General features: G+C 43.4%; 1 protein-coding gene across 2 annotated transcripts in view; it reads left to right on the top strand.

Annotated features, from left to right (window-relative positions):
- The window catches only part of LVRN (laeverin), a 68,301-nt gene extending 66,350 nt beyond the window's left edge, over nt 1-1,951 (top strand). The window contains exon 20 of one of the 2 annotated variants that reach the window (XM_055302379.1): nt 603-1,951. In XM_055302379.1, coding sequence (XP_055158354.1) covers nt 603-731 — 129 coding nt within the window. In that variant the 3' untranslated portion in view covers nt 732-1,951. Of the gene's footprint in view, nt 1-332 lie in introns of both variants that reach the window. The other variant, XM_055302378.1, reaches the window with a different exon arrangement.
- The last annotated feature ends 19,671 nt before the right edge of the window (nt 1,952-21,622 follow it).

Here is a 21,622-nt window from a genome sequence, read left to right as displayed (position 1 = left end):
TTGCCAGATAAGAGACAGTCTCACTGCGTCTCTGTCCACAAATCTTGCGTAATATCCAACACGCATTCCCTAGGTCTTTACCGAGCACCTACTCTGTGCCTGGGGGGCAGAGCAGGGAATAAAGCAGGTGCAGTTCCCACTCCCTGTGGCTTCTGGTCTGCATCTACTCTTGAGGCTAGGTGTGGTCGCCAGCACATGTTCTCAGCCACGGTCTCCTCGGGGCACACAAGAGGCCATGGGCAGAAGCCTGTTGCTACTCAGCCTGACCTTGCCTTACTTTGCCTCAATGGGACGTGAGCGTGCACTGACCCACCGTCCCTTGGTGCTTTCAGCTGCAGCAGTTTTTCAGCAACATGTTGGAGGAGCACCAGAGGCTCACAGTCCATGCCAAATTACAGACAATAAAGAACAAAAATCTGGAGAACAAAATGCGAAATGCCAGGATGACGGCATGGCTTCGGAAAAACACATAACCCAGTGGCCACTTCCGGCGCCCCCCTGCCTGCTCTAATGGGTTTTGCTCACACTTTTGTCTCTCAATACTTAGTGAGTCTGGAAAACCGCATGTTTTGTTATTTGTGTGTCAATCGTTTTTGCTCCAGGGAATATTTCCTGTTCTTCCCCTGCTGTCACATTTGGCCCCGAGAGTCTGCAGTCGCCCAGGATTTACCAACCCTGCTGTATTTCTGGGGGAAATTTCACTTCTTGTTGGGCCAGGAAACCAGAGTTGACTTGAAGTGCCTCATAAAAACAAATTCACCTTAGAAAGTCTTGCTTATTCTGTTGTGAAAGGCAGTGGAATATTCAATCATTGGCTAACTGAGCACAGTCTATGCTGAGGGAAATACAGATTTGCAACACCCTGGGGTTTATTTAGGGCAATATTTGAAAGCATAATGAGCAAACAACACCACAGTGAAAAGAAACAGAAGCCAGAAAAACAATACGCACTAGAACATAGAAAAGCCAGGGAAACCCACTTTTCCAAAGAAGGAACAGATGATTTTATGAGCCCTGTGAAGTGCCTTCAGGGCCAGAAATGCGTCGTCTGCCCATGTCTCTCTCCTCGCAGTGCCTGTCACACTGCGCCCCGCTTTCCAGGCTCCTGAACCTGAGGGTGTCACACAAAGAGCCAGAATGGCAGGATCCACAAAGCGCCCTTCGGATGGGATGACAGGAGGGCTCTGCCCAGAAGCTCAGGCTGCGTCCCCACCTGTGGCCCAGGTACTCATTCGGGCGCAAGTTGATGCCCCAAAATAATGATGTCAAGAGACAGCAGCAATTAGGCACTGATCTTCAGTGCAAAAGGAAGTAGTCAAATAAAGAGAACTAAAAGGCTCACCAAAGCAGAATCTTTACGGCTTTGCACTCAGGGGACCAGCGGGAAATGTGGTTTCAATTGACCAAATGGAACTGGCTTGTAGGTGGGACAACTCCAGACACGGTCCCCAGTTTACAGTTCGTGGAACTGACTTCGTTCTGTTACACCGGATTAAATCAGGATGGCTAAGGCCAAGCACCCTACTCTCAACTTTGTGTGTGTTTGATTTAATTCTGTGTTTTGCTTTGGCTTTTGTTTTTGTAGAGGAGGCGGTAAAGCTTCAGATCTTCGATCTACCTCAGAGTGATGTAAAGATTTAAGAGCTGTGTTAGCTAAAAGGCTTTAAATACATTGCATAAACTCAAGGCAATGTGAGGCAATGTGTTTCCCTCTCTCTCGTGTCAGTTGATGCAGCCACAAATGAAAACGCAAGATGAGAGTTTGCTTTTGTAATCACTTCAGGAGAGGCTGCTCTCTGAATGAGCAGGAGGCCACTGAGTTGTGGCCCTGAAAACCAACCAAAGCCCCACCTCCTCCGACTCAACCATGGGTCATAGGTCAGAATGCATTTTCTTTTGATTTAGAAATGTAAAAACCTAAACAATAAAAATATCACCATGTGTATTGTTATGTGTGAGGTATGTTCTGGTGCTTTCTAGAACATTCGTTCTGTTTCCTATACGTCCTTCGATTGCAGTCTCAAGTTACCATAACCATGCCATGCATCTTTTCTCTTGCTTTGCTCTTTCTCCTCCTCCACTCCCTTCTTGTCTCCCTTGGGCTCTCTTCTCCCTTTCCATGGGGTAACCTCTGCCTGCCTTCTGCCTGAAGTCTTGTCACCCTGCTGTGCTGTCGATCCAAGTGCACTCGGAGGCTCTGACACTGGTCACCGGGTGTGGGTGATGCCACTACTGCCTGAGCCCAGCAGAGGAGCCCCTAGGCTTGGTGCTCCAGGCCATCTGTTGGAAATAAAAATCTGGTTACATCTTAGCATCTGTAGTAACTAAGCCACACTGAAAGTGTTTATCAAATGCCAAAATATTTGATTAATAGTTTTTCCTCTAAATATGAAAAAGAATATTAAATAATGTACTTTTTCTCTTAGACGAATGAAGCTGGTTATTCCAGACAGGCATTACATTTTATTAAATTGTGCTTGGACTTAGTATAAAATGAAGTAATTATTGATTGATTACTGTGATAACAATAAGTCAGGGAGCATAACTGATACAGATTTGTGTAAATGGTATAAATGCACTCTGACTATAAAACAATTTCTCTGACCCATCCAGTGTACCCAGTTTGCTTTACACTGTTTGCTCTAGAAAAAAGTTAACAAGATGCATAGGGCCACCTGGGTGGCTCAGCGGTTGAGCATCTGTCTGCCTTTGGCTCAAGGTGTGACCCCGGGGTCCTGGGATTGAGTCCTGCATTGGGCTCCCCACAGGGAGCCTGCTTCTCCCTCCACCTGTGTCTCTGCCTCTCTGTGTGTGTTTCACGAATAAATAAATAAAAATCTTTTTTTAAAAAAAGAAAAAAAAAAAAGGAAGAGCTGGGGTGAGCCAAGGAGGAGTCTATGCAGTGGGGAGCGGCTTGGTGCAGGATGGCAGAGCCAAAGAAAGTGTTTGGATAACCAAACAGGGATGTTTCCTATCTAAGTGTAACACACCTGTCGCCGTTGGAAAATTAATACACTACAAGGGGTGAATAGGGCATCAAGGGAGAACTTCCTCTTAAGGATTTGGGGAAAAGGGGATCCCTGGGTGGCTCAGCGGTTTGGCGCCCGCCTTTGGCCCAGGGTGCGATCCTGGAGTCCCGGGATCGAGTCCCACATCAGGCTCCTGGCATGGAGCCTGCTTCTCCTTCCTCCTGTGTCTCTGCCTCTCTCTCTCTCTCTCTTTCTCTCTCAGTCTATCATAAATAAATAAATCTTTAAAAAAAAAAGGATTTAGGAAAAATATATTTTTCCTGTAATTTCAACTTTTCTACCAATGTGTGATTAAATAAACTAAATTTAAAAATAAACACAAGAATCTTTCTTTTAAAACTGCAACATATTTTTCTTTCAAACCATTTTTTCATTCAAATTTGGTAATAGCGGGGATCCCTGGGTGGCGCAGTGGTTTGGCGCCTGCCTTTGGCCCAGGGCGCGATCCTGGAGACCCGGGATCGAATCCCACATTGGGCTCCCGGTGCATGGAGCCTGCTTCTCCCTCTGCCTGTGTCTCTGCCTCTCCCTCTCTCTCTCTCTCTCTGTGTGACTATCATAAATAAAAAAAAAAAATAAAATGAGTCTCCTGTAAAAAAAAAAAAAAAAACAAATTTGGTAATAGCCAGTCAGAGTCCTACAGCTTATCCATTAAGCATTTCAACAAGCACAAACTGAAAACATAAGTTGGCCCAAAGCTTAGTGTCTTGTTTCAGCCAATATTTTCCATCTTAAAACCAGAGGGAGTGGGGCTCCTGGGTGGCTCAGTTGGTGAAGCATCTGCCTACAGCTCAGGTCATGATCCTGAGTTTTGGGATCGAGCCCCACGTGGGGCCTGCTTCTCCCTCTCCCTCTGCACCTTCCCCCTCCTCCCTTCCCTTCCTCCTTCCTCCCGGCTTGTGCTCTTGTGCTCTGTCTCTCTCTCAAATGAATTTTTTCTTAAATGTATTTTAGGAACTTAAAATACAAAGAAAATTATTACTCAAAATTAAAACTATATAAATGTAAAATAAGTGTAAATACTAAATTTTCAAATACAGTTTATTTGAAACTTGTGTGTTGTCAGGTTGGATCCGGTTGGTAGTGAAATGAAAGAGGCCGGCGAAGGTGGGAGGAGGCAGGCTTCTGCTGGACGGGCTCTGGGGCTCTCGGGCTCTCGGGCTCTCGGGGCTCCGCGGCCGCAGGGGAGGGGGACGGGCACGGGAAGTCGCGCCCTAAGGGGGTGCAGGCGAGCTCTTTGCGGGGAGGGGAAGGGGTTGTGTCCGCACCGGGTGATAGGTATTAGGCACCTTACTGGTGGAATCGGTGTGGGGCGGTAACTGCCCATGCCCTAATATGGGGTCTGGGTGGGGTGCGGTCCCGGTTTCCCCGCAGGTCCTCTCTCCCCCTGATGACGAGGCCTCCGCGGTCCGCTGGTGGCCGGAAAGTCCCGAGGCGAGGGTGACAAGGTGGAGGGTCCGATCCACCTTGGTTGGATCCTCCCGATCCCCCTTCATCCTGCGGGCCCAACATTCCGATCCTCTTGGTATAGGGCGTCCGTTCAGATCTGGCTACTTCCTGCTGAGTAGGGGCGCCGTGGGGTCCCTCGGGAGTAGGGGCGTAGGAGGAGTCGGTTGACAGATCCCCGGGACACTCCACGACCTGGTTCCTGGATGAATCGGAGAACACAAGGGGCCACCATTAATTGCGTGCGGATGATTAGCAGCGGGTAGGGGGGGGAGCCATGTGGCTAGCGGGGGCTGCCACCATCGGGGTGTAGTCGGGCCTCAACTGCACCTGTTCCACTGATGTGGTGACAGCATCTTCCATGAGGCACATGCAGGCCCCCCCCTGGTCTGCTCGTTCTGGAGGGCCACCTGGGCCACCGAGGCCATCTGGCGCTGGACGGAGGCCCGAGACTCTGCCGAGGCCTTGGCGGCCACTTGAAGCCTCTGAGGTCCTGGAACCTGAGTGGATTAAGGCCCCGTCCCCAATCCCGTGGCCACCAGGGTTGAGGCCAGGTTGACCCCGACAACTAGTGGGAGAAGGATCCCTCGTTTCCGCTCTCCCGGGGGGCTGGCGAGGAGGGCTGCTTCTGCCTGACTCTAGATGGTTGACCGCGAACCCGGGAGACAGGCAGACAGGAGGGAGGCCGAGGCACGGAGAGATTTAGAAAGGGGCCACTGCACCAAGAAGCCGCCCCTAGGGGCGTGGGGAGAGGTGACATTTGACAGGGTGGTGCTGCAGAGGGAAGAGTTGGGGGTGGAATGACAGAAAGGGAATGAATGAGCGGTTGAGAGGGTCAGTGAACAAGGGAATGTCACGGAGACAGGGAGAAGGTCCCGGGGTGTGGGTGTGGGGTTGGTGCAGTTAAATGCATTAGGGAGGGGAACGGCCACCAGGGGGCTTTGCCCAAGGCGCACAGATAAAGCAGGGGACAGATGGCCCGAGCCGGCAAGGCTGGCCAGGGAAGTGCCTCGTGGGGTAAGTTTTATCCAGGAGAAGGGGCCCTGGTCCTGAGCTGGGTTAGCCTGTAGGTGGGTCTGGAGACGTTGCTCCTGCGTGCGAATGGTGTGTTTGGTTACTGAGGGCGGGTAGGATTTGTGGAAGTGACACGGCACATGTGCTCTCTAGAGGCAGAGAGCGGTGGTAGGTAGGAGGCAAAGGGCCAGGGGTGTAACTTTGCGGTTACTCTGGTCGCCCAGCGGGAATCCCAACGTAGGTAAGTGTGTAGCATTTTTCCTCCCTAAGTTATTAAAACTTAAAACTGAACTGAGTCTTTCGGAAAAGCTTTGTATACGTGAATGAATGCAACTTTGAAGCCACTATGGCAACAACTTGACTTTATCTATGCTATAGCAAAACCTAAACTATATATTGCCGTTTCACACAACTAGTGATAAGTGGTACAGAAGTCTAGAGGTTGTATAGCATAAAATACCTGCTATAGAGCCAAGTATGCTTAAGTATGACTCTCTTGATTTAATAAAAACTCTCTGCGAAGTCCATATACCAGGTTCTTCTGTTAACTTCCTTCATTGGAGAAAATCAAACTAGATGAATAAAAACTAGTTTGACCTGTGTGCTATAACACAGCTTCAAAATTCCAAATGGGATTAAGAGGCATGGAATGAAAAATAGAGACTACTGCTCTATTTTAAACATTAATATTTTTTAATCAAGGTGTTCAAAATAATAAATTATGGGTTTTTTTTTAAATAGAAACTTTAACTGGAGCACCTGGGTTCCTCAGTCGGTTAAATGTCTGCCTCCTGATCTCAGCTCAGGCCTTGATCTCAGGGTCTTGAATTCAAGCCCCACATTGGGCTCCATGCTGGGTGTGGAGCCTGCTTAAAAAAAAAAAGAAAGAAAGAAAGAAAATTTTCCTATTCAAACTGTATCTTTAAAAAAAAAAAAGATTGTCTTTATTTGGGAAAGAGAGCAGGAGCGGTGGGGAGAGGCAAAGGGAGAAGCAGGTTCCCCACTGAGCAGGGAGCCAGACACAGGGCTCCATCCCAGGACCCAAAGATAATGATGTGAACAGATGCTTAACTGACTGAGCCACCCAAGTACCTTCTAAAATGTATCCTTAAAAGTATATTATAACTTACTTTCTTTGCTAAAAATGTATTTTATAAAAAGAGGCTGTTTGTGTAGGTGTGTATGTAGAATGCAGCATAGGTAGGGGCGTGTGCATAACTACTATGTGTGTGAACATACTGTCTTAGAATGAACCACACATTAATTTTCTTTCTTTCTTTCTTCTTTCTTTCTTCTTTCTTTCTTTCTTTCTTTCTTTCTTTCTTTCTTTCTTTCTTTCTTTCTTTCTTCTTTCCTTTCTTTTTTTGCCATGAAAAGGCAATAGCAACAGAGATAAGGCAGAGGCAACCTTTCTCTCGATGGTCTCCTACAAATAATGCCAAACTGCTGCAAGTGTTCTATTTTGATGACTTGCTGCGTCCTGAACCCTGGTGGTACATAGATACAGACCAGAGAAGTGAAGGGGGGCTAAGCTTGATGTTTGCATGAGTTTCTTTTTTCTGCCCTCAGTGCAATGATCACCCTATGACTTAGAATGGCCCCTCAGTGTTAGCATCTCTTACTTGAGATCAACATAGTCTGAGAGATTCATCAGTTCCTGTGAACTGGAACAACCCTTAGTCATGCCAAGGGTCTGAGGCCCCCTTCAGGAGGTTATCCTAAGAATGCCCCATAACAGAGGACAGGTATGGTTTCCTTCAGAAGATGTCTCTTGGATTTCAACAGCGAGCAGCCTTCCTAATGTGGCTTCCGTATTTATGAGCTTCTGCAAAAGCTGGGCAGGCCGAGAGTACTTATTTCTTGGGGAAGGTTGATGTTGTCCCTCATCTCTCCCTGCCTCTGCTCCAACACATCCCCAGATTTTACAGAAAATACACTCCCTATATCAATAAATAGAGAGACAAGTTTGACCCACCCACCAGAAGTCATGTGATACAGGAGAAAAAGTTGTGATCAGCAGGAAGACACCTGCCGAGGACCCCCTGCGAGCCATCTACTGAGCTATATGCTCTACATGTTTCGTCTTATCCTCAAAATACCCTGAGACAGTGTGTCCAGTAGGATCCAGCCAGAAAAACAGAAACCAGACCAGTTTCTTTGTTCTACCAAGATGATGTCTAATGTTAGGGATGAAGACGAGTGAAAAAGCAAAGGAGGCCCAAGTTAGAACTCTGAAAGCAGCTCTCCCTCTAGGGCTGGGGGTAAAGGATAAAGGTTGCAGTTACTGGAATGTAGAATTTGGGGGCAGGAGTAGGATATTCTGTTTCATTAGAGTCCACCCAGGTGTCCTCATCCCAAATCTCAGGGTCTCGTTCTTCCTCAGTCAATAGCCTGACTCTCTCCATCTGGGCCTGGAAGCCTGTGAATTCAACTAGGAAATGCTGCATCCTGTAGAGCAGCTACAAGAATTAAGAGCTTCTTCTCGAAGTGTCTTTGAGGTTCTCTGGTTCTCTGACTGGGCTGGTCATTTTTCTCCCCCTAAGCATCCAGTGTACTCAGAAGGAGCCATGCCACCCCACCTCCTTGCAATGACAGTGGCTAACCCCAGCAGCCACCGAGTCCCTGAAGGTACTTGTTTCATTCGCTAGGTTGCTCATTGTAATTAACCCAGTTAACAGCTGGTGTCAGCGCTGTGTCCAAGGCCACCGGCGTGATCAGCATCCCACCTTGAGAGTCTATTTTGTGGGAGACTGCTGCCAGCCGTCAGGGTTCAATCAGGAAAGCGGGAACTGCGTCTGCTCTTTTTGGATTGAGAGGATTTATCAGGGATCCCTGGGTGGCTCAGTGGTCAGGCGTCTGCCTTCAGCCCAGGGCTGATCCCGGAATCTGGGATGGAGTCCCACGTCGGGCTCCCTGCTTCTCCCTCTGCCTGTGTCTCTGCCTCTGTGTGTGTGTGTGTCTCTCATGAATAAATAAATGAAATCTTTTTTTAAAAAAGAGAGAATTTATCATTAAAAAAAATGGCATGTAAGGAACTGAAAAGGTAAAAGAGTAACAAGGAGAAGACACCAAAGTGGGGGGAAAAACACCTGCAAGAAATAGCCCTCCTGGGCAGGGCGAGGACCAGGTCGAGGAGGGGGCCCTGGCCAGCGGGGCTGGTATTCTGAGGGGACACACCAGGCTGGGTCGGGGAGACCAGGGGGGCATGTGCCCAGAACTGGAATCCAGCGCCCCCCCCTCCACCCCCACCCCCCCACCACCCCCCCCCCGCAGGAGCTGGCCTCCCGCCGGCCTTCCCGCGACGCGCAGCGCCCCCTGCTGGCAGAGCGGCCAAAGCCCCGGTGCGGCGTCCGGAGTCCGCCGAAGACTAGGAGGGCTCGGAGCTGCCCGCGGGCGCTTAGTATCCAGCCCCGGCCTGTGTCGTCGTTCACATCGTAACGCACCGGGGCACCGGGGCTCACGGCCCGGCACCAGCAGAGGCAGGAGCCAGAACGTAAACCCCACCCTGCTTACTGCCAAACCTCATTTACTTTGGGATTTTCTTTACCTTTTGATTTAGGACACGGGTTAAGATACTGTTACATGGGGGCAGCCCCAATGGCTCAGCGGTTTAGCGCCACCTTCAGCCCGGGGCCTGATCCTGGAGACCCGGGATCAAGTCCCACATCAGGCTCCCTGCACGGAGCCTGCTTCTCCCTCTGCCTGTGTCTCTGCATCTCTCTCTCTCTCCCTCTGTGTTTCTCATGAATAAATAAATAAAATCTTTAAAAAAAAAAAAAGATACTGTTACATGCGGACAAACCTCGTCTGAAAGCTTTTAACCCGCACACACCTCCTGCGGCCCGGGCTACAGGGTGTCAGCAGCTCTTGGCAACCCGGGCAAGGCTCCATGCAGACAGGGCCATTCAAAACAAAGGAGACCTTTTCAGAATGATTTGTATAAAAAAGTAAAATTTGGACTTGTATTGAACAGAAACTCAATGTAAGTGCATTTAAATAGGTTGTCGCGTCCACTCCGCAAACAGTATTTACATAGATTTTTAGGGAATGGTTGAGGTTCTAAGATAACTAGCTTCATGCTGTCAAACCATTATTTGCTATGGCTTACGGTTGCATGAAAAAGGTATAGATTACAGAGGTGGCTGGCCGGCTCAATCAGAAGAACGTGTGACTCTTGATCTTGGGGTTGTGGGTTCGGGCCCCATGTTGGGGGTAGAGATTACCTAAAGAAAACCGTGAAGAAGTTATAAAATACACAGGAAATATAGCCTAAGGACACTTTATTGATAGAAATAAACGTTACTGATGTAAACATGAATACGCTTATATTACTCATGAAAGCCAGCTTTAGCTGAAATGCTCTGTTCCTGTAGTTTTCATAAGCCATGTGCAGCCATAGAAAGGATTTAAATGAATTCAAAGTTTAAAATATCAGAAATTTAATGTAATACAAATTCTAATTGCAAATGCCAAATTTGTGCAAAATATTAGTGCTGAGTGTGTTGATGCATTTTGAGTGTCTATTGATTTTTTTTTCCTTTGGAAGCAATTAATTATTTTTTTCTTTTTATATATTTTTCTCATTTATTTTTTTCTAAGTAGGCTCCACAGTCAGCTTGGAGCCCAGCATGGTGCTTGAACTCACAACCCTGAGATCAAGAGTCAGACATTTAACCAGCTGAGCCACAGGCACCCCTATTTTTCCTGTTTTTAATTGGGAAGGCTCCTCTGAGCCTTCCTTTTTCTCACTGGTAACTTGAAAGTACTGCACTGCATTAGTGGTTTTCTCTAGGGCTTCTTGGGAGTATTTTATGGATTCTATAGCTATTGATGAAGAATAGCCAATTCTTGATTGTGTTGGCCACCAATGGGAGAGGAAGGGTGGGGGGAAGGAAGACTCAGGCAAAGGAAGACCCAGCATGCCTCCTGTCCCCAAACTCCATTTCATTAAGATAGCTCCAGTTCTATTGGTCTCACACGTTGAGGTTGATTTAGAGAACAATCTAAAAACTATGTTTGAAAACTGATGGACTACCTTGTTTCCAAAGCCCTTTCCAGGGGAGACATCACACTGACATCTAGCTTGTTCATTCCTGACAGATCTATGCAAATTGTCTTGCTCTACAGCCTCTGCAGGTCCTACACGTGCCCTTCTTAGAGCCCCTCATTTACCTCTGAAATGATTCACCTATGGCTATAGAAGAGATCAAACAAATTATACTTAAGACATGTGCAAATTCTGGAGCCAGTGTCCATTTGAACTGGTCCTTGGTCACTAAGAAACATGCCCCCCACGTGGCATTCTTGAAGTGGAAAGGATATTTTAATTCTGGCTTAAGGTTTTGTGCCATCTGCTGGATATATTTATTTTGCACAGACTCTAAGAACTGCGTTTGTTCTGAGACCTTTTAAAATATTTATTACTACTTTAAAAAATTGTAAAATATATGTTTATCCTAGGAAATGTGTAAGTATTGTTGGGAAACAATAAAGGGTAAGATGAAACTCCAGAGATACCTATTGTTCTTAATGACATTTCCTTGTACATTCACACAGAAGAATATGTTGTCTTTTGGTTTTGGCTTGTGTTGCTTTTTTTTTTTTAACACAAATTTGAGATCAACAGTATATTGGTTGAGTTGGTGGCAGTAGTAAAAGAAAAGGACATATTGTGGAGCTAAGATTCATGGGGAGGGGGGACTGTTGGGTGATTCACTCTTCCTATGTAATGCAGGAACCGAACCTTAGGTTCCAGTTTAACCAGGCAAGGTGGAATAGAGCTTAGGGAAGTGGATGAGACCCTGGAAAGTGCCTTATATTGCTCAGATTCAGAGGAAACAGATGCCCAAAATACCATTTCCAGTGGTCAATGTGGAATTGTGCTTTTCTGTTAGTATATATACGTTGACCCCCCCCCCCTTGTGCTAGTTGCTGAGACTCAAGCTGTAGAACAAAGAGGCCCTATGGATCCAGTAGGGGACAGAAGTGTGTGTAGAACTAACTAGAAATCCAAGTTGGAAGCATAGAAGCAGGGGTGCTTATACTACTTGAGTAATGTGTCTGCAGAAAAACCCAAGTGGGTTCTGGTGGTGGGAACATTCCTGGCATTTAGGAATGGCTAATGGAAGTCAGATTGATGGAAGGGGGCAGTGGCAGTGAGCTGGGAAAGTAGACTCAGATCACATCATGGAAAGACTAACATGCGGTGAGGATCACAAAGCATCGCTAAGGTGTTAGAAGATGAAAGTGACACAATGGGACCCCATTTTGGGAGGATGTCATTATGGTCATGATGTGAAGGACCAAAAGGAGAGAAACCAGGTTCGAATGTGAAGCTTGCCAGGAAGATGTGGGGGATATTAAGCAGAGATAAAAAATTCATTAATCTGGGGGCACCTGGGTGGCTAAGTCGGTTAAGTGCCTGCTTTGGGCTCAGGTCCTGATCCCAGGGTCCTGGGATCAAGTCCAGTATCAGGCTCCCTGCTCAGTGGGGAGTCTGCTTCTCCCTCTGTCCCTCCCCCCCGCTCATGATCTCTCTCTCTGTCAAATAAATAAATAATCTTTTTAGAGAAATTTTAAAAATCATTATTCTGTGCACCTAGGAAACAGTGCAATCAGATAAACACAATCCATGAATAATTACTGCTAAATAAAGGAAATTTGGACCCAACTGTGAAAGATATTGGACAGCAAATGTATAGTTCTGCAGATCTTTAACAATACCCAGTCTTCCAGATGGCATAGAGCTGGGAACTCTGGAAAGCACGAGAACTGCAAGCTTCCAACAGGCCTTCAGAGGATCCCTGGGGCCTGAGAGACAGCATGGAGTGACAGAGAAAATGGAACAGAATGGGGACTTGAACAAATAAGCTACTTTGCTCCTGGAATGGCAGGCAGGTAGGGTTGATGGCCCTGTGCATACTGGCCTTGATCAGTGACAGGACCAGGGGCATTCCAAGCTGACTTGTAAACCAGGAGCACATATAGAGTCTTATGCTCAGAGCAGGGGCTTGGTGGGAAGATTTCCAAGTCAGCATACCTCTACTTGCTCCCCCTAGCTCATCACCCGTCTCTCAGTCCCTCTTCCATAATCCTTCATCAGCTAGCCATCTCAGAAAGAATGGCCACCAGGCAAAGACTCCAGATAATCAGAAAAGATCAATATGGAACCTCCACAGAGGCATTGGGAGAAAAATAACAAATAACTGATAAAGAACACATGGGAGAACAAATATACCATAAAGCAGAAGAAAATATGAACAGACTTATCCATGGAATAAAAAAATTCAGAAAACATTTCTTCTTTGAAACAAGAGGTCAGGGGATCCCTGGGTGGCGCAGCGGTTTGGCGCCTGCCTTTGGCCCAGGGCGCAATCCTGGAGACCCAGGATCGAATCCCACATCGGGCTCCCGGTGCATGGAGCCTGCTTCTCCCTCTGCCTGTGTCTCTGCCTCTCTCTCTTTCTCTCTCTGTGACTATCATAAATAAATAAAAATTTTAAAAAATTAAAAAAAAAGAAACAAGAGGTCAAGTCACACATAGGACTCAAAAGAAATATGAGTAAAGGAGAGGAGAAGAAATAAATCGAGCTGGCAGAGGCAGACCTAATGAGATTTATATCCACAAATGCTTATATTAGAAAAAAAAGAAAAGGAATGAAAGTTAATAAGCTAAGCATACATCTTAAGGAAATAATAAAATAACACTAAACATACCCAAAATAAAAGGTGTGAAAAATATAAAAATGAAATCAATGAATGGAAAGAAGGAAGGAAGGAAGGAAGGGACAGGGAGGATTTAGAAAGAAGGAAAGGAAGAAAGAGAGAAAGAAAGAAAGAAAGAAAGAAGAAAGAAAGAAAGAAAGAAAGAAAGAGAAGAAAGAGCAAGCTTTTCCTTGATAGGATGAGAAATATCTAAGAGAGAAGGCACATAATGGCATTAGGAATAAAAAGAGAGACATAACTACAGATACTTTTTTAATTTTTATTTTTTTAAATATTTTATTTATTTATTTATTTGAGAAACAGATAGAGAGAGGCAGAGACACAGGCAGAGGGAGAAGCAGGCTCCGTGCTGGGAACCTGACGTGGGATTCAATTCCAGGTCCCCAGGATCACACCCTGGGATGAAAGTGGCGCTAAACCACTGAGCCATCCAGAGAGCCCACTACAGATACTTCTGAAGTAAAAGAAAACATCATGATGTTTCTTTTTTTTTTTTAAATTATATTTATTTATTCATGAGAGATACAGAGAGAGAGAGAGAGGCAGAGACACAGGCAGAGGGAGAAGGAGGCTCCATGAAGGGAGCCCGACGTGAGACTCTACCCCAGGACTCCAGGATCAGGCCTTGGGCCCAAGGCAGGTGCTAAACCGCTGAGCCACCCAGGGATTCCCCCATCATGGTGTTTCAAACAAATTTATGTCAATAACTTTGAAAACTTGAAAGAAATGGTGAAGCTCCTAGGAAAATGTGATTTACCAAAACTGGTAGAAATACCTCTAAATTCTCATTTTGAAATGCGCTTTCTTAATAATCACGAGTGTATCTTTTTTCCTGTCAATGAATATTTCCACTACATCATTTTAAAGGCTACATTGTATTACATAATTTTGTTTGATAACAGAATTGTTAATTTTTTTTAAAGATTTCATTTGTTGATCTTAGAAAGAGAGAGAGAGACAGAAAGAGAGAGAGAGCCAGTGCAAACAGGATAAGGGGCAGGGGGAGAGGGGCGTGGAGAGAATCTCAAGCAGACTTCACTTTGAAGGTAGAGCCTGACACAGAGCTCCATCTCACAACCCTGAGATCAGAGCCTGCACCAAAACCAAGAGTCAGTTTTTTAACCAACTGAGCCACCCATGAAATCCCAAAGTTTTTTAATTTTTACTCACCCAACCTAGCCACTCTATAATCCAGCGATTAATTCTAGATGCTAAATTTTTACAAAGAGCTTTATCTTTCCTTAGAAGAAATTCCCCAGAGTAATTATGGGTCACAGATGCTATTTTAAAGCTTTTTTACATTCCACATGCCTATAAATTTTTTTAAGATACAGCAGGAAGGCATTTCTAGAAGAGAAAAGAACAGAAACCATTTGAGGTACAGCAATACAAATGTGTCTGGAGAATGGGAAGTTGTCCATGAAGTAACAAATGTACTATGACATTAGTAAGCGAAATTAACACAGTGTTATTTACATAATAGTTATCCTAATAGCAATATTATTATTATATTATTATATTATATTTATTATTATATTATATTATATTATATTATATTATATTATATTATATTATTATAATATACAGTCATAATACAATAATGGTAAAACAAGTCAATCTTTAAAAAAAAAACCTGTTTACTTGTTCACTTGCACATCATATAAACTTATACTGATCTCTTTTCAGGTTAGAAATTGTATAAAATCATTTTTACTAGTTTCCCAGAACAGAGCTGCTGGAGCTCCTGAAACTACACGCCTCTGCATACTCTCTTCTCCCTTGCTTTATGTCCTTTGCTGGCCAGCCACTCCATTTTTGTCATTGGGAAAGATGATTATTAGAGTCTGCAGAGATAGGCAAATGCTACTGTAGTGGACTTGTGGTTCAGCCTTATCATGGCCTGGACCACCTCCCGCTAGACCCTTCCACCTCCACCTCCACCTCCCGCTAGACCCTTCCAAAAGGTGTAGACTTCTCCCACATTCAGCTCTTGCTTAGAGCAGCTGCATTCACCTAGCATGCCCTTCCCACTTCCTCTCTACCTATGTCCCCTGTTCATTTTTCTAGATTAACTCAATTGCCACCTCTTCTCGGGAGCCCTCCTGAATACCTCTCTTCTCAGGGAAAGCCACCAGTCTCTCCACTCCCTCCCCTGGCCCCGGCAGTGTCCCAAACGGTTGTGATGCACACATTGTCTTTATTTGACTACATATCTACTTCTAGACTTATGAACTCTTTAGAGAGGAACTATGTCTTAATTGTGTTGTTATCTTTCACACAGTTCCTGGCCAATAACAGGTATTTAATCAATGCCTGCTGAGTGAGTGATTGGAAGAGTAGTGGTAATAGATACCCCCCCAGCACTTCGGAGATGGAGCCCCTGCTCCTGGCTCAGGTTATCAGCTCAATGTACTATTGGGCCACCTCAGTGCTTCCCGCTAGGAAGTCTCCCTTTTCATAAGCAAAGCTCATTACAGTTGCACAGTGTAACAGGACCTTAACCTAACACTAGCCACAGTGAACCTGCAGCAGTAGTACCCAGACAGTAAAGATTACTCTCAATTGGATTTTTTTCATTTATCAGTTAATAAGCCCAGTGAGAGCTTGTTTAGTAGCTGCTAAGGATGCTAACACATTCAGCAAGATAAAACTAAAGATTTTTCCTACTGCAGACCCTCTCTAGATGCTCACAACTCTCAGAGCAATGACTTTTTAATTATTTCATAAGCCACACCCTACATAATATTGAATTTATTGAAATTATTTAGCTACAAGTAACAAATTGTCTCATATCCTTACGTACTGTACTAGTATAGTATAGGTAGTATGGCTTGCTTACACGGGTAAATACTCTATTGTATTCTGTTATTTTCATTAAATCATATAGTCCATAAATCACTCTATATCACTTCATAGAGATCTTCCTTACTCTCTTCTCACAGATGTATTGTGTTGCATGCTTATGGTACACATGGAAGTGCCACAGTTGATTCAACCACTTGCCTATATGTGGGCATTCCAATATTTTGCAATAAATGATACTACAATAAATAAGCTTATGAGCTGTGTTACTTATAAAGTATGGTGTTTATTACAAATTAATATACAGGTAGCTATAAACTGATAAAGATGAGTTGATACAACTCACAAATATAGATTTTTTACTCTCTAGGAATCAGTAAGAGAACTGAAGAGTGTTTTAGTATGTGAATTCTTCATTTGAAAAAGCAACCAATTTGAAATTACGTTCAATTTATCCTCCAGAAAACCTGAGGACATCTAAAGAGAAAGAAAAATATTTTCTTAGCAAAAGTCATGTTAAAACTGCAACAGAGGGGTGCCTGGCTAGCTCTGTCTGTGGAGGTACAAATCTTAATCTCAAGGTCGTGAGTTTAAGCCCCATATGAGGTATGGAACCTACTTTAAAAAAATTGCAAAAAACTCAGGAGTAGCAAACTTAGTGAGGTATTATTAACTTTATTTTTTTATTATTATTAACTTTAAAAAATATCCCATCTAGGGATCCCTGGATGGCTCAGCAGTTTAGCGCCTGCCTTCAGCTCAGGGCGTGATCCTGGAGTCTCAGGATCAAGTTCCGTGGTGGGCTCCCTGCATGGAGCCTGCCTGTGTCTCTGCTTCTCTCTCTGTCTCTCTCAGTCTGTGTCTCTCATGAATAAATAAATAAAATCTTTTAAAAAAAAATACTCCATCTTTTAAGTTTACATTTTTATCTTTTTGAAAACATGAAGTAAAGTTCTTCTGAAGATTTGCCAGTTAAACCATTACTGAATAGCTAATAGATTTTGCGTGAGAAGCTTGGAAATAATACAGGATAATTATATTATATGATTTATTTTCCTTTTTAAATGGAAGAATAAGAGGAAGCAATAATTTTCAATCCTCTGATTCACTGTTCTTTCATGGCACTTAATTTTTTTTCTTTTAAAGTTTTCAGCTGGGACTTTCGGTTGGCGAAAATCCTTATTCTTTATAAGACTTTCCTCCATCTGGTTTTTAGAGGATTCCTATCCTTGCATTTGGCCCTTGCTGTGTTTGTTCTTTCTGTTCATCTTGTGTGGTATAAAATCAGGGAGGAGTACCTTTTCCTGTCGAGTGTGTAAGAACAAAGCCAAATGTTGGCCAAAGAATATACATTTGTAAGGTGTGCTGTGGAAAAGCCTGGTAGGATGCTAAGATGCTTTGAGGTTTTTCAGTCCTTAATTAGCAAAATGGGATTAGCAATCCTTAAATGGCGAGATGGCAAAATTTTTATATGCAAAATTTCCTGTGCGATCTCAAAAATGTGGCAGTTGCTTAAGGGATATGAAGTTCAGATGAAATATACTTAATTCTGGCACCACTTCGAGGGATTGTATCATTGCCAGATGGGTTGCAAGCTCTTCTAGCTGAAGATTTTGTTTCTTTTCCTTGTTCTTTGTAGCAAAAGTAATTAGGAATGAGATGGTGGTTTTTACCCTCTAATTCACAAATGAACAGGGTGGGTATGAACCTGCCAGTGAAGTGGTTTTAATGACTCACAGCACAATATCTGAGTCCTTGCAGCAGGGGCCAACAGTTAGGGAGCTGTAATTTAGAGATTAAAATATATCCTAGGCACAATTTATAAACATGGTTTAGTTTTCTCTTGGGACAACAGTTTTTTTCAAAATGGTTTTTAGTTTAAATGCATATTTTTAAAAATTTTGATATGCAAAGTTTACTGTGTAACTTCAAAAATATATCAGTTGCTTAATGGACATAAAATTTAAATCAAATATACTTAATCCTGGCACAACCTTAAGGTTTTGTAGCATTGCCAGATGGGTTGCAGGCTCTTATAAGTGAAGCTTATAAATAATATGTATATTATTTATATTATACATAGTTTTTATGTAATATACCATAATTATCTATACATAAAAATAATGTATAATATAAATAATATACCATGTATTATATATGTATTATATATAATTATATATTATGTAAGTTATATAGCATTATATATAATTCTTATATAATTTTTCATATATGCCACATATAATAATATATTGTTATATAACATTATATATATAATATATTATGTTACATAAAACATGTAGTAATGTAAATAATATAAATGATAAACATAATGCATAATTGTGATAAAATATTAATATAATTATACATTATATAATATGATAATATATAATAATACAATAATATGCTCTCATATTATGTACTAATATAGTAATAATATAAACTATACTCTCTATATACTATATATGTGTGTGTGTATGTCTATGTGGGTGTGTGTGTGCTATTTACACTGAAATATAAATACAGCCGGGGCAATTGGTGTTAATATTAGTGTTAATATTAGTTGAACATTTGAAGTCAACATATGATACTCAAAAAGTAGAGTCAAAACTAGAGCTCGAGATTCATTGCTTATTGCAGATGGAAGATGGGAGCAGATGAACTTTCTTTCCCTGATGTATGATTTTAGAATAGGCTCTTGGTGGAAGAGAGAGTTGGCACTGCTAACCACCCCCCACCTCTCTGGCTTCCCACCTCTCCTCCTCTCAGCCATTATTTTAAAAGCCCGTTCAATTATAGGAGCACCTTGGAGACCAAGTGTCTTTCTCCCCAGAGGGCTTTACGGTTTCACAGCAAAACAAAGGAAACAAGGAAGTACAGTTTCTCTTGTTTCCAGTTTGTCTTCCTTCTTATTCATCCAATGGAAAGGTACGTGCATTTTCTCTTTGCCACCAGCCATGGGGTTTGATGAGGCTATTGTCCTTAAGAAGGAGTGAAAAGAGGTAGGAGGTCAGTCCTTACAAAGACGGTCCTTTTCAAAGGCTGAGTTTACACTTGAGGCTGGTAGAGAAAGACAAGGCTTAAGCCATCCACCAGATGTTGACTCTGAATAAATATTGCCATATTTGTGTGTTGTAGTTAAGTGTGGAAAAGAATTGTGGTCCTTTTGTTGCAAAGTGAACTGAAATAAATATGGAAGCAAAGAAATGAGTGTAAAAACCTTAGGAGTCTGGAGAAAGGAACCTCCACACTTAAAATATGAGATGAGTGGTTGGAAGTGTATTTATCAGGACAGTGCTATGTCAGGGAGGTAGAATTTCCTCTGCCCTTCAAGATTCTTCTAGCTGGACATAGAATCAAAACGATCAACAGGACACAATCAAATGTAATAATGTATATACAGGGAATCCACATGGACGTGGAAATTCCAAAGACAGTGGGGCAACAGGACACTTCTATGAGCTAAGGGGGGTGCAGGGGTCTGAGGGTACAAAAAGGAAGAAGACCATTGGCAGGAAGGTGAGAGGAGATGTTTGGAGAATGAAGGGTTGCCCTGTTAGTTTCTTCTGTAAAGGGGAGTATCCGTTAATGGCTGTCTTCCTGGCACAAGCAGGCAGTTGAGGGGAAGGTAAAGAGCTTTTCCTGAATCTGCTGGGTTTTGATTGCCTTTAACTCAAAATAATATTTCTGCCGCAGTGGCCCATTTTGGGGTGACCTGCCCTTGGCCCCTACAGGTGAAAATGGCCTAATCTCCCTCTGTCTCTCTTTTTTCCATTAACGGGGCAGACTACACACACAGGTTTCTGGTTTTTTTGTAATCTTTTAAATTGCAGGGAAAAATAAAAATGTAAAATTCAAAAGATCCTGATTATGAAGAAGGTGTGACTACAGAGGCCCTCATGGATGCTAATCTGTTCAGTGACCCAGATGGGCTTTGCAGGGGGTTTGGTCTCAGATCCATGCCAGCTTGCCACATTCTGGCAGCAGCAAGAACTGCTCTGTGGTCCCACTCTGCTCCACTGCTTATCCATCTCTGCTGAGCATCCCTTCAAATTACTTTAAATACACAATATTTGTTTTCACATTTTTTTTTTAGAGAGAGAGAGAGAGCAGGGGAGGCAGAGAGTAGAAGGAGAGAGAGAATCTTAAGCAAATTCCCCGCCCAGCTCGGGGCCAGACACGGGGCTCAATCTCGTGGTCCTGAGATCACGACCTGAGTCAAAATCAAGATTCAGGCTCTTAACTGCTTAACCAACTGAGCCATGATTTCACATTATTTCATATTGAGCCACAGAAGGGTGTGTGTGTGTGTGTGTGTGTGTGTGTGTGTGTAGGAAAATATAGCATAGGATACATTTTTATATTTTGTAAGTTGTCTCTAAAGCTTTTACACTGTTTATCTAAGAACACTCCCAAAGGCTTGGATACAAATTACTGTGATTTCTTTTTTTAATTAATTAAAAAAAATTTTTTTACTATGAATTCTTAAGGACAAATGGCAATGGAGATTTTGTTGGAGGTTAGTGTGCAGTTTTGTGCTTTGCACTGAGCTGGGAGACAGCAGCAGTGGATGGTTTAATTGATCACCAGCACCACAGCTGTTCCTGTCTCCCACGCACGTCCTTGGTGGGATCTGTGTCAGTCGTCAATTACCTTGGTGACTTTCCATTTTTTTTTTAAAGATTTTATTTATTTATTCATAGAGACAGAGAGAGAGAGAGGCAGAGACACAGGCAGAGAGAGAAGCAGGCATCATACAGAGAGCCTGACGTGGGACTCGATCCAAGTTCTCCTGGATCACGCCCTGGGCTGCAGGCGGCGCTAAACCACTGCCTCTGGGGTTGCCCCGTGACTTTTCATTTTTAGCAAGTAGAGGAAACTAAGGCTGGAGACAGAATGAGATTAAAACAGCCTGAATCTGTACCGTGATTCACAAGTTTAATGAAAACCTTCGGATGAAGTCACTACTACTTTACACATTCGAATGTTCTCTGTGGAGGTCTATGTGTGAGTCTTTTCTAAATATTTTCTGAAGAGTGTCTTACAGATAGTGCCTCAGAATAAATGGCTTTCTCAGCTCCTGAATAAAAGCAGTGGGCAACTTCTGGGCTGGAGTTTAAACTGAAGGTTTTTCTTGCTTTGATAATTTGCTAGAGTCCTTAGGGATAAAAAGTAGGAAAAAAAAATACTTATTCTACTGTATATAGACGGTATAATCGGCCCTCAGAAATTCAACTTATGGTGCTGGGGGCTTCCTAAACATGAGTGTGAGGGATTCAAACATGAGCCATTTGGTCTGTGTTCCCTTCTATAACCAGTGACCCAGGGTGAAGAGGAAGATGATCTGGATTGGGGCCTATTTCTAGGGTGACCTAGCTCCCGAGGCCCCCACAGAGCTAATGACTTGCCAGGGGATGTGATTGTGAGGTTTAAAGGTAAACAATTTATCCACGATGGCTCCTGTGCATAAGCCAACAGTCTCATTTGATGTTCAATCTGAGAAACAGTAATCTATCCCAATACTAGTGAAATGTCCAGCTATTATACAGCTATTCCCTATGCAGCATTTTCTGAAGGCATTTTCAAGGTAATTTTGTTTGCATATGACT

Source organism: Nyctereutes procyonoides, unplaced genomic scaffold, assembly GCF_905146905.1.
Source record: "Nyctereutes procyonoides isolate TBG_1078 unplaced genomic scaffold, NYPRO_anot_genome, whole genome shotgun sequence".
NCBI lineage: Eukaryota > Metazoa > Chordata > Mammalia > Carnivora > Canidae > Nyctereutes > Nyctereutes procyonoides.
This window is presented reverse-complemented; position numbering and strand designations above follow the sequence as displayed.